Source organism: Stylophora pistillata, chromosome 12 (assembly GCF_964205215.1).
Source record: "Stylophora pistillata chromosome 12, jaStyPist1.2, whole genome shotgun sequence".
NCBI classification, from domain to species: Eukaryota; Metazoa; Cnidaria; class Anthozoa; order Scleractinia; family Pocilloporidae; genus Stylophora; species Stylophora pistillata.
This window is the reverse complement of record NC_142530.1, coordinates 8,305,314-8,318,395: the sequence shown is the minus strand read 5'-3', so window position 1 is coordinate 8,318,395 and position 13,082 is coordinate 8,305,314. Positions and strand designations below refer to the sequence as shown.

Here is a 13,082-nt window from a genome sequence, read left to right as displayed (position 1 = left end):
GCTCAGAGCACATGTTAAGCTCAGACTTAAGGCTTCCTTCGTATGTAAAGAAAGGAAAACCTACTTGCTCACATGATGAAACATAAATATTTAAAGATGAAACAAAAACAACAACGAAACAAAATGAAATGAAAAAAAAAAAAAAAAACAGAATCAGGGTATGAAAGGTATGAAAGGGATGTCAATATCGCTCGTCGAATGTTTTTCAAGAGTTATAAATACCTGGCTTTCAGGCTGCATCGCGAACATGTTTTGATCAACGTATATGGAACAGTACTTGCAAATAATCGTAAGTCATTATATTGTTATCAATATATTCGCAGCTGATATTTAGAGTTGTTTGGTGTTTTTGGACCCAAAAAAGGTATGTTAACGCCCCATCCAAAGAATATAAATTGAGTCATTTGGATCCCCAACTGCTATCGGCGCAGAAGACTTCGCGATGAACAAGCTTCTGATGATAGCCCTTTTTAGCTTGGTGTTTGCGACAAGCTTGACGCTTTCGTATGATGATGAAGATGATGATGAATACGAAAGGGAATTTACTGCCTTAAAGGACGCCAGAAATGATTTGGAAAGGTATCATAATAAGCATTTTATTTTTTTCCCTAACGACTAGGGATTCATTTATACACCTAATAAATTTGAAATATAGATTCAAACAAAGCTAAATGTTATTCAATCTATTTGACCAATTTGGCTTCGACTGTAATAGTGAGGACGTGGACGTAGACGGTGATAAACCATATGAGGAGAGGAAAAAGGAGGATGGTTACGTTGTTGGAGTCAAAGATGAACACCCCTTGTCCGGCCCAGTGCAGAAGTCAGCTGATCCAATCCTACCTGCTTTAGGGCTCCGACTAGTGGGCCGAGCAATTTTTCGCCGTCGTCGCCGAAGACGTCGTCGAAGAAGAAGATGGGGTTAATGCATTTACACCAGATGAAAGGACATTCCGTGGCTTAAAGAGGTGAGAGAATCAAGTGTAAGTGTTCGTTTGAAGATAGTATAAGTCAGAATATGGGTGAGTTTAACACTTCACTAAGTTCTTAGTTATATTTAAGTGAATGAGCCCGCCAAAGTAATCGTCCAAAATTCCTGTTGTGAGTCTTTTCCTACCAAGGAAGCTTTGTTTCATAAGTTACCTAAGTTTTTAGATCCAGAGAATTTTAACTGCGAAATTAGGATAAGAAATGATCACTTCTTTCGTTAACTAAACAATTGTCACTTGCATTAGATAAACACCTGAAGGATTTTTTTTCGCTTTTAACCTGCTTTACATGTTGGCTATTAACCTACTAGAAAGCTCAGAATCGTTCATTTTTTCAAAGATTAAAAGAAATAGTACCTCCCTTGTATATACTTGGGGGAAACATTGTTTAACACCTGGGATTTTTATCTTGCAGGCTTGAAAAGGACACTCTAATCCGAAGAAATAAAACGCTTCTTATTGTTATCGCTGCATTCATTCGCATTGGTATGAATGCGCTTTAAAGGCATAACAAGTGGATTGGAAGCTTTTACATGCATTTCAATTATGACGGTCTTTGATTTCAATAAAAAGAAATGTCTAACGACTGCCTCATGTTGTTTGTGACGTATTTAGTACACCTCAATCTTCCTTAATAACAAAAGATATAAACAACTCCGAAAACTACCAAATCAGTTGAATTTCAAGACTCTTACATCATTCCCAAATGGTTTTGATTGCAAGACAAATGTTTCTTTGTTTTTTACTTTTTTTTTGAAAATTTAAGGTACTTTATTGTAAACTTCACTTGCTTTTTTAAAATGTCCTTTTTTTTATGAAAAAAATAGGTGCTCATCCTGACATAATCCATAACAAGGCCAACCACACTATCGATTGGTACTCTTACGGCGTTCATTCTTCTAGAGAAGTCAACAAATAACGAGGACACTATGTCTTATTTAAGAGATAGATGAGGCAAAAGAAAGGTGCACATGCACCTAACTTTACGCACTGACCTATTATTCTTGGGGCAATTACATCCCAGCACTGTCACTATCGTCGTCAGCGTCACTGTTATGGCCACTTAAAGAAATATTGACCGTTATTGCTTCCTTTGACTTCGTTGCCCGAATAGCAAAACCTCTTAATTTTATTTTTTTTAAACGTCATAGTTATTTTGAAGCTTGATTCGAACTGCTAATGGCAAAAACTATTGACTAAAAAGTTACTGCCAGATACATGTGCCAAAAAATTATTCCACGCCGCTTGGAGCTGGAGGACAATGCCTTCTTCACTGGTGAAACTAGAAATTTGAAATAAGCATTGTGTACGTTACATTCAAACGTCTACCACCAAACTCTGTAGACGATTTGTTTTTTATTTCGATGTCATACACACCAAATTTGGAGGAAATCGGAAGTAACGCAATATTATTTCGAGCCGACGGAAGTCATACGTATAATTACACATATGAAATGCAAGGGCTGCAGGAGTAGGGTTTTAATCATTATTATCATTATTGTGCATTATTATATGGCTGTCTCACAAGGACTGGGAACTACCGAATTCACGAATTTGATTGGCTGAAATCAATATTGAAAGCGGTCTAGATTTTCCCATCTAGACCGGCATCTAGACCGGTCTAGAAAAAAAAGTTACAAAGAATATAAAAAATTGGCATAAAAGACACAGTCATGTAACAAACATCTTATTAACCGAGCTAGGTTGGTTTGTATGGGAAAATCTTGACCTCGGTCACTGGTACAGACCTCACTGCGTTCAATCTGTACTGGCGACCTCGGTCAAGATTCTCCCATACAGACCTCCCACACGGTTAAAAAGAACTAATTATTGCATTGTTTAAGTTTTCCGCGCCCCATTACTTCGTTAACTAACTGATGACTTGGGGTGCAGGAGAAAGATGGCTTTTTTTCCTCCGATGCACCGCCATGCCTCACCGGAACACCTCTAGCTACTGTAGACCAAGAGACACTGCACCTATCCACGTCACTTTTTCATGATATTTTAGAGGAATCAGCTTCGATCATTTGATACCCCCTCGTACGGTTTCCCAGTATATTTTAAAGGCATGCCAGAACAATTGACTAGGAATAATTTTAATGTATCATAAATGGCTTTTGGTAAACGTTTATCAAAGATAGTCGTCAGTTTTCATTCTGTCTATGTAACATTTTAATCGAGTCGCGTATGATTCACACTTGTCTAATCCTATCCTAGCCTTTTATTAGAGGTCACTATAATCTTTATTTGGAGAGCTTTTTAAAGTCGTTCTGTAAATACGAAATTACGGAGATACGAAATTAATCGTTTGGCTGAGGCGTACAGAAAATGTCTATCTGTCATATTTAAACGACTTAAATGATTGATGAACTTTGCTACGGTTTATCGAGCTATCAACTGCTCAATTGACTCGGACTGAATCCCCTAACTCAATTCGGGTAAGACTGCGGAGGGCTGATTCGTTGGGTTACTCTTAAAAAATGTCAACGGCCTCCACCGCTCCACGAACAACCTAATTTCTGAATTAACGAACAGTCCGCTAACCGAGCAGAAAGACGAATTTAAACGGTTCAATTGCGACTGACCTATCGAATCCATTTACTTATATGTATTCCTAATTCAACTCGTATTTTCTTAAAGAGTGCAATTTAATTGCCCACACTGCATCAACGTCACACGGATGGATCTTTGCATTATTTTTGGCTGAGTTTTTTTTTGTTCGAAGATGGTGAAACAACGTTCATTCTACCTCTCAAACGAGCTCTGATCTGACCAATTTGCTTCCAGATCATTTTTCCTTTTAGGCGCACCATAATCTGTAAATAAAAAAAATAAACATAACGTGACATGAGTCAGTTTCTTTTTTTAAAATCGTTATCCAATTGTGTAAAATTCATGATTTGCACTATTTATTAATATAATTTTTGTTATGACGATGATGATGATGATGATGATGATGATCATCATTATTGTTATTATCATTATTATTATTTTAAATTGTTGCTCTTACCTGACTATTTCGCACAAAGTGCATGGTGAAAATCGGCACATCCTTTAATAAAGGTGTAATTATGGATAAAAAGTCATGTATGAATATAGATACGTATAGATATCTTTGTTGAACGGAGCTCTAATTAACTCAAATGATCTTAACATGTCAGACTGTCATGAAAAATATGAACCAGGCTTGTGAAGGAACAGAAAGATATGGTGAAGTAGAGAAACTTTCTTTCATGGATTGAGGAACCGAAGAAATGACTCATTAGCTGAACGCCTGAATGGCTATCAAATTGACCAAGTGACTGAATGATCGATTGATGGTTGGAGAGAACCATAGACTGACTAAATATTTGACGGTCTGATATCTTGATAGAAGGATTGATCAATGGATTTATTGATTTTTGTCTCTCTTTAAGTCTCATTTTTTAGTTGCAAAGCCACACGAATTTTATCGAGGAAATGCACAACAAACCTGCATAGAGTCAAGAATGGTGAAAATGTGGGTAAAAGTCTTTTGTAGTGGCGATAGAATACCAAACGACCAAGTGATACCCAGAAGGGGAATCATTACCACGCATGTTCTGATGCCAAGTCTAAAGGACGACAAATGATAGTTATTTCTAGATGTCAGGTAACTTTGGCTCTTACAGGCAATCAAGCAAACAGATACCTTCTTAATCCTCGCACATGCATTCAAATGAATACCCAACTGTACAAGGGGGAGGGGGTGGAGGAGGTAATTGTGAGACTTACGTTGCGGTATTTTGAAAATGTTTTACCTTAAACTGAAAATCTGTTATCTCAGCTGCAAATGGCGAAACGTGCATGGAGGGGGTGAGGGTGGGTGACCTCATCTAACATGGTTGACTTTTGCGTTCGAATTTTCACTTTCTCCACTATTGTTCTTGGCTTGTTATTGAAACAGTCACAATCGAGCTTGACACGAAACAAGAAAATAAGAATCAGAAAGTAGATCATTGGTTTACAGTTATTCCCTTTTCAACCGAGAACCCGTAGCCCTCACCCCATCTGTCATTTTCCAAGGTAAACTACTAGCTACTGAAGTGGAAAGTTGCCCAGATAAAACCCTTTCGATATATTTGAATAGAAGAGAAAAACCAGAGGGGAGAATCGTATCCACCACTCCTGCCTTCCCCCTCATTTAACCCTTGTAAGACTGCGGGTTAGGGCTCATAAACAATACTCATCACCATGGTCAGATTGCAAGTGAATGAATTAGAGAAAGTGATTTTCTCTCTTCGCGCTTTTAATTCAACTGTACCGGACTCGCTGAATCTGGGTGGCTCCTGTTTGTGGCATTGTGGTTAACTCCCGTATGACTAGTGCGAGTATAAAACTGCTCAGCTAAAAAACAAACAAAAAGATAAAGAAGATAAAAACCATAATAGAGCAATGTGCATGTGTTGTAAACTTTCACAACAAACGAATAAAAGTAAAGTCCTTCCACCCGCATCCAGCAGAAAGCGAGCAGCAAGAAATACTGCGTTAGAACCGTTGCAATTATGCAAACGACCTGCAGAAAAGGGATTAAGAGTTTTTCTTCAAATTTTTTTTAGAAATCACGAAAACAGAAACAAACACAAAAACCACACTCACAGCGTTACTCATGGTGTGCATTCCGGCGAGAAAGCTTATTTGACCAGCTCCGAGCGACACGGCGAGACTCAGTCTTATTTGAGTCAGAGGCTGATGAATATCTCTGGTTTAAGAAATAAAATACCTGCAGTGATTTATCTATATCTCTTTGTTAGTTTCAACCAATCAAAGGCATAAGAAACTCGAAAATGTTTACTCACGTGAAAAGGGAATAGATGATTATAGTTAAAATAATTCCGGTGATTGAAAGGCTCAATCCCAAGTAAGTGATAATTTCCAGAATATCTTCGTCCTTCTGGGAAAGCTGCAGAACAAATCAGAAACAGATGGAATAGAATGTTTATAAATTTCACTTATGAGCAATGCTAGAAGCAATATTGAGCAACTCAATACCGCGTGCACCCTGCCACCACTGTAGTGTACTAAGACTGCAAAATGAGTCAAATGATTGCAGCTGCAGACCGTTTCTTCTGAGTTGATTTGTGATGTAACTAAATGACATCCATCTCTCGAAAATCCATCATGACTGAAAAAAGAACGAGAATTTTAAACGAAGAATACCCATGTAATACACAGTCCATATAATGAAAGCTTTAATAGTTTTTATTTCCCTGACTGGGATTATTCACTTAAGCTGGTTGGCTATTTTAGACTGAAGTCAGAAGCGGTAAGCATCATCGAATTGCTTGCTCAGGACGGTGCCTATTTGCATCTTTTTCGTATCGCGTTTGGCTTTTGACTTCTATGGGTTTTTTGTCTATCACCTAGAGCCAAGGGTATTTTGAAGCTATAAGCGAGCGAAAACGAGAGAAACTTTTAAAACATAATCTCTTCATGGATATCTTGTAAACACTTATCGGTCGGACTTCTGCTCAGGTCGTTGAGACGTTAGACTGTAACAAAAACGAGTGACCAATCCTCCTTGCAATTCAAATTCAACAAATTCAGAAAAAAAAGCAAGTAACAATCCGTGGGTTTTTTTTGTGTGATATTGTTGTTGGTGGTGTTGATGTTTGTTGTTGGTGGTGTTGATGTTAGTTGTTGCCCCGTTTTACCTATTCCTGAAGCCACTGCAGAACACGCAATGCTCCTCTTTAGTATCCTTCTGAAAAGAAATAGATTCAAGTTGTATCTCGTTCAACTGAGCCTGATTATAAAGTGACTGAAACTGAAACTGATCTGAACTGATTCGAATTAATTTTACTTTGCTTTTTTGTCACCGTCAAGTTCTTAAACCTCAAGATTACATTCTCTTGGAACTCTTCTGGTTTGGTATCCATAGCTGCCATTATAATCCTAGTTAACACACGGCGGCCAAGTAACCAGAAAAAAAAAAAGCATATTAGATATTGTTTGAAAAGTGAAGGAACAGCACTCACCTTTTGTTGACAATGACGGGCTGGCAGCTTTCATTTACCAATGGCACATAAACGTTAGTTTTTAAGATCCATGAAATAATCGAGATATGCAGCAGGATCTCAGTAAAAACTTCACAAAATCTAAACATTTTGGGAAAATCTAACTAGGATCCTGATACTTTGGCAAGATGTCAGCGCCCATAATGGTTCTTTTCACCGTACTTACCTCAATTCTGACGTTTAGGTAAGTATGCAGTTTTCCTTACTTCGTTCACTCTTGGTTGTCCATCGCTTAAGGACGGGACAAATCCGTAAGGGTGAATAAGCTTTAATGGTGGGGTCCACTGACCATTGCACGTTTCTACCTTTTCAATTTTTCATCGATGGGGGTTTTTGATAACACGGACAGAGGGGTGTACGATTGGAGACTAATTCAGCCTTTAAAACTATTTATGCGAGGCGTAAAAATTCTTCTCTTACAAAGGAAAAAAACTGAAATGAATCTTTGCATGAATATTCTCAAATGCACGAACTGGATAGGGTTAGATTATATCATATCAATTATATAAGCAATTCGCATACCTTGTTTCGTCAGAATGTGTTTGGATCAAATCATGTAGATCCTTGTACACACACACACAAGTATCACTGATCCTAAAATAGAGAAAAGCAAACTTACGTTTAGCTTAGATAACAGCTAGTGTAAATTTAAAAAGGATTGTGTTTTATTTAAGATGGTATATAAGTGCGACGAGTTACTTAACATAGTTTCTACGGTAATTCAGTAAGACATTGACGAGTCGAAGGGCTAAGGGGTACCGAATGTTACAATATAACGGTGATATTTAAAAACCGTTGTCTGCAAAATTTCCAGAGGAGATATTGATATTGATATTCTCCTTTCTCATTCTTTGTGATATAGAAGTTGTCAGAGGCAACAGCTTCTGCTATTGTATTATCCTTATGGGTAAACGGGCATTTTATTTCAAGAAGGCCATTATTTCCAATAAGACCATCAGGGGAGGCTCCCAACATTCCTTCCATTTGTAGCCATAGACCAGTATCTTCCACTGAGAGTTCTGTAAGTTCCTGGAATGCTCTCTTGGCCTCATTTTCACTCACAACACCTCAGTTAATTGATTGAACCCTTGAAAGGTCATACTGCCCAAGGACTCTCTTTATCAGGGAAGGGGTAACCCGTTTGCAGTTGAGAACTGGGCCAAAATTACTTGCTGTAAGTCTTCCCTTTCGAAGCATATGCCACGTGGGATTGTCACGTTGACCAATTGTTCTCTCGTGGACAGTTTTGCGTTGATTTTCATCGATCTTTAATCTTTCAACCAAAAAGGCTCTCTTATTTCCTTCATAGTTTATAAACTCCTTTGAAGTAACAATACTTTCCACAGTGGGTATTGGCAATTGATTGTTGACTTCGGGTTCAGGTGAAAGAATCCATGAAGTACCAGTAAAATTACCGTATCTCTTAAGCTCTCCATATAGCCAAGCACAATCTTCATCTGTTACTTCTCTTTTTAAGCTAATATACTCTTTCGGGGATGGATATATTTCTTCTACTGGCTTAGTTTTGTCTGGAGCTTTTGCTTTTTCCACTCACATTGGACGTCCGTTCTGCTTATATTATGGATGCAGTGAATTGCAAGAGCCGCAGCATGGCTACATTTATACTCTCCACGAGGACAATTACACTGCGTTGATGATATTTCACTGCCATTAAGGTTGATCTATTAAAAAAAAAGTCAAATAAATAACAAATCTAAAAATCTGAAGAATTAATTTGAATTAAGCGTCGTGTTCGCTAAAGTTTTACTCACTGTGACTTTATAGGACTTGCTCTTCATGCTAGCTTGGACAGACCCTCGAATAATTCCGTCCAAATAACAGCAAGACTTAATATGACCCGATTTGTAATGATTTTCGCCACGCTGAATCCTTGAGGGTTCATCAGAGAAGAGAGAAGTGAGTGAAATTATCGAAATAGCCGCCATCTTGAACCCACGCTGGTTTGTTTAGAACCAGCAAAAAGTGCATCCATGGTAACGTGACGTCACACTTCGGTACTCTATTGTCCGTCCTCTTATCAAATTCTGTTTATTACATAAGCTTCCACAATATGATTTCTGGCAAGACTAAAACAACACTGTTACCATACGTATTACGTAATGTTCCGGTCGGGGCTCGAACCCTCGACCTTCCGCACATCAGTTCAGCGCTCTATCCATTGAGCTAACCGGGAGGCGGAACCAAAAGTTAGGCTTCTTATAGGCAGATAAAGTGGAACCAGAGTGAATTGCTAATGAGAACCGTACCACAGTTTAGTGCCCGAAAAAGTAGGACATAATAACAGGAACAACAACAAATTATTTCATCAATCACAAACCTAAAGAAAGTTGCGTCAAAACGAAATGATAAAAACTAGTTATTCATAAATAGCCGTTCGTAAATAATTGAAGAACACTCATCAAGCATCTCAATTATCTCTTAGCTGGCAGCACTCGGCGACTTTGGAGGCCGACCACCACCAATTATCTTGATCTTCCTCTCGCATTCTGCGAATTCTTTCTTGGCGATGCTATGGAGATTTTTCCACTTGTCTTTTACCCCCGTTACCGTTCGCTTGGCTATTCCGACCGCATTTACCGCTTGGGTTATTTCTTCTCAGAGCATTTGTTTCTTTTTGTTGGTCACATCATTCGTTTAATTTGGACTGGATTAAGTCCAGATTTTTTCCACATTATCGGCGATGGCTTCAATCTCATAAACTGAAAAATTCTGTTTTCTTTTTCTGTCTTTCGTTTGGTTTCCATTTCCATGTGCACTCTCACTTTCCGCCATTTTTCCCTCCAATTTTTTTTTCGCGTAGCCGCGTAGCTCCTAATAACCGGTTTGACTGGTTTAATCTCAGCTTAATCGTGGGGTATTTAATCGAGGGATAACTTTGCTTTCAGGAACGTTATTTTAAACCTAGATTACCTATGCTTGGGATAACAATTTAATCGTCGATTAACCTCTAATCGAGGGATAATTTAATCGGCTTTCGAACAACCGGGGCCTAGGTTTTAAACCCTTTAGTAAACTGTTGGTCAGCCAAACAATACATTTTAAACCTAAACAAATTTTAATAGCTATAATAACGAAGTTACTGTTTATAAAAATAATAATAATCATACTTATGATCACAATGATGGCAGATAAAATGTAAGCCGGCGATAATTTAAAAAGAAAAACAACTCCTGGCATGATGACGAATTAACTTTTCGTAGTGGGATTTAATCTACTTACAGAAGATCCCATCATTACGTCACTTCCAAAATGGATGATGTTATTCATACTCTCAGACGTTCGTTCCATCAATCAAACCACTTCTCGAAGCTCTTGATTACATTGCGGAGATAAATTACTTTCAACTCTTCTTTAATGTTAGCGCAAAGAAGATGAACTTTAATTGACATGGCATTTCATTGACCGTGAACTCAACATCTACGAACATACATGGCATAAGAGCTAAGTGAGCGTTGAAACAAAAAAATTAAATCTACTAATGTCAGGCGCGTAGCGTCCTCTACGCATATACGCACGTGCGTACTTAAAGTGATCAGAAAAATTTGAAAACAATGTTGTGTTTGCGCCAAGTTTGCTCAAAATAAGGGCAAGACGCTTTGTCCTTTGCTTGTATTCACACAACTATTTAAAACAAGAAATAAAGAACGCAGTATTTTTCGCTCAGTTTACTAAGGTTTCTAGATCATATGTGCTTGTGCGAACTTGAAAAAATGACAACGCTACGCGTGAGTGTTCTGGTGAAACTCGCTTCTCGAATGTGTTCATAGTGCCCCGGCATTAAAGAGTGACTCTACTGTACTTCCTTTCTTCTATCATCATCGGAGTCTTTCTAATTTTGGTTGTCTTCACAGTTCATCCACGATATGTATTTATACCCATAACGATTGTATTCCTACTTTGGTTACATATCTGATATAAACAATTTTCAACGGATCACTTAAAGCAGAGCATCACTTACCTTTAAGCCAGTATGAAATCCTTTGGAGTACAAACTGCAACAAAATATGAGAGCAGGTAAGGTTATCAAGACGCTTCACTCACATTGCTTCGTCTTCTCGGATAAGACGTAAAGCCGTACGTAGGTCCCGTCTCCTGCAGGGTTAGGGGTAGGAGACGTAAATTTCCCATGCACGAGATTACTGTGTGGTGGATGTCCTCCCCGGGGTGGGATGGGTGGGAAGGTGAGATCGCTACATGGACTGAAGCGGCTGCCAGAGGCGTCTGATAAAAGTGCTGATGTCCGATCTCAACTGTTAAGCGCGACTGAATATATCCACATCATGGGGGAAGTCTGCGCTATATAAATGTAAAAATGTTAACGTAGTTAACTATTATTCTTGCGTTCTAGACTGAGACGTAAACTTAAAGAATAAACGAGATATATATTAATTTAAATATTACCGACAAAAGTAATGGGAGATTGTATACGTTTTAAAAAGCAAAAGCTTAGTTTAGTCCATAGATAAAATCATCATATTCAGCAAAGGCGTCATTATTGTTGTTTTAGAATAGATCGTGGCTCGTGTTAACGAACTTCCGTGTTGAAAGTATCCAATCGACTTTGTCAATGCCTCTTTGTTGTAATTCAAACAGGTATCGAACTGATGACTTTACCGATGTAGTGAGCACGATGTTCAAGGCAGCGAAAGTGTATCGCATTCGAAGTTTGCGAACTCGAAAAGTAGCGAAACCAGCTGTTTACTATAATGGAAAAGAGAAAAGACAGAGCTGGTGAGAAAAGTACTCCGCAACGGTGCGAAAATTTTTCTCTGCGATTTGTATAGCTGTCAAATTCTCAAAATGACTGTATAGATTGAAGACAAACATGAATTGCTCCATTTTAGCGAACAGTAGTATATAAACTATTATTTTTTTTCTGAGATAGAATAAATATATGAAAGTCATATATTGAACTTCAATATATGATTTTCATATATTTATTCTATCTCATTTATCACTTTCACGGGTTCATTACGAATCAACTTAACGGCCTGCTCTCAGTTGGCTTGTTAGCTCAATTGGTTAGAGCGCTGGACTAGTATCGCAGAGGTCAGTGGTTCGAGTCCCGTACAGGCCTGATTTTTTTCAGGTCTGAATTTCGCTATTGCTTAAATAGCGCTATCTACTGCGAGGATCGTGCATCATACGTATTTTTTTTCTCTTTAAGATCCTAAGTATTGCTAAGTTGTTGATGAAGTTCAATTATTTTAATTCCCAAGTTATTGTATAGCCTTCTCAGAACTCATTTTTTTCACTCCGCCGGGTGATGTCAAATTCGATCGAGCTGAAAGGGTTCTACCCGTTTTAAAATGTTTAAATTGAAGTTTATCTTTCTTGTACCACTGTTCTTATCTGGTGGCGATAAAGGAATCGAGTTTTAGAGTAAATTTTTCTTTTAAATTAAGTACCTTGAAACATTTTCAAATTCCGGGTCAATGTCACGCTTAGATTTTTTCGAGACTGCTATGTTCTTCTCATCTCCATAATCAGTAAAGGTAAATGCTAAGGCTATAGCAAGAGTCGATCCATACACAACGGTAAAGAGAAATCGGCTCATGACGAAGTCCTCCTCTAGCTCTGGCCCATGCGCATTGATGCACGGTGCATTTTGTACCCTTTTATGAGACTGATTTCCGTATTGCGTGATCGTGTTCTATGAGACTAGTTTATCAAGGAATAAAGAGTTATTTTTCATCAATATCGAAATTTGTTATGACACTTTAGTGTAACCTGAGGTAACCGACCGCGCAGACATATTAAACCAAATACTACTTCTGGTACGAAAAAGATCGAGAAATTACTCGGTAGCCTTTGATGACCCTTCAAGTATTAAAGGTCTATTTTTTAATTTTAATCGAGCTTTGAAAGAATGCAAAAATCCCGTCAGTGTCATCGAAGGCGTTGCTTTTGAACGTGCAAAAAAGCAACTTGAAAAGCAGGCAAAGGTAATAGACCTAATGCAGCAGAAGCCCTTAGCGATGATGAGATGAATTTCCTTTTCGAAAAAAAAGCTTCCTGTAAATTTCAAATGGAGAAG

The 13,082-nt window shown here is 38.1% G+C and overlaps 1 protein-coding gene and 2 pseudogenes across 1 annotated transcript; 1 reads left to right on the top strand and 2 right to left on the bottom strand.

Annotated features, from left to right (window-relative positions):
- Positions 1–407: 407 nt before the first annotated feature.
- Positions 408–1,576, top strand: LOC111340427 (uncharacterized). Its single transcript, XM_088740323.1, has 3 exons — positions 408–579; positions 716–968; positions 1,405–1,576. The coding sequence occupies exons 1-2, from the start codon at positions 443–445 to the stop codon at positions 924–926; spliced, it is 348 nt and encodes a 115-aa protein (XP_088596449.1). The 5' UTR covers positions 408–442; the 3' UTR covers positions 927–968; positions 1,405–1,576.
- Positions 1,577–3,603: 2,027 nt separating this feature from the next.
- On the bottom strand, positions 3,604–6,892 carry LOC148718661 (adhesion G protein-coupled receptor E3-like; annotated as a pseudogene).
- Positions 6,893–8,092: 1,200 nt separating this feature from the next.
- Positions 8,093–8,970, bottom strand: LOC148718660 (uncharacterized; annotated as a pseudogene).
- Between the last annotated feature and the right edge of the window lie 4,112 nt (positions 8,971–13,082).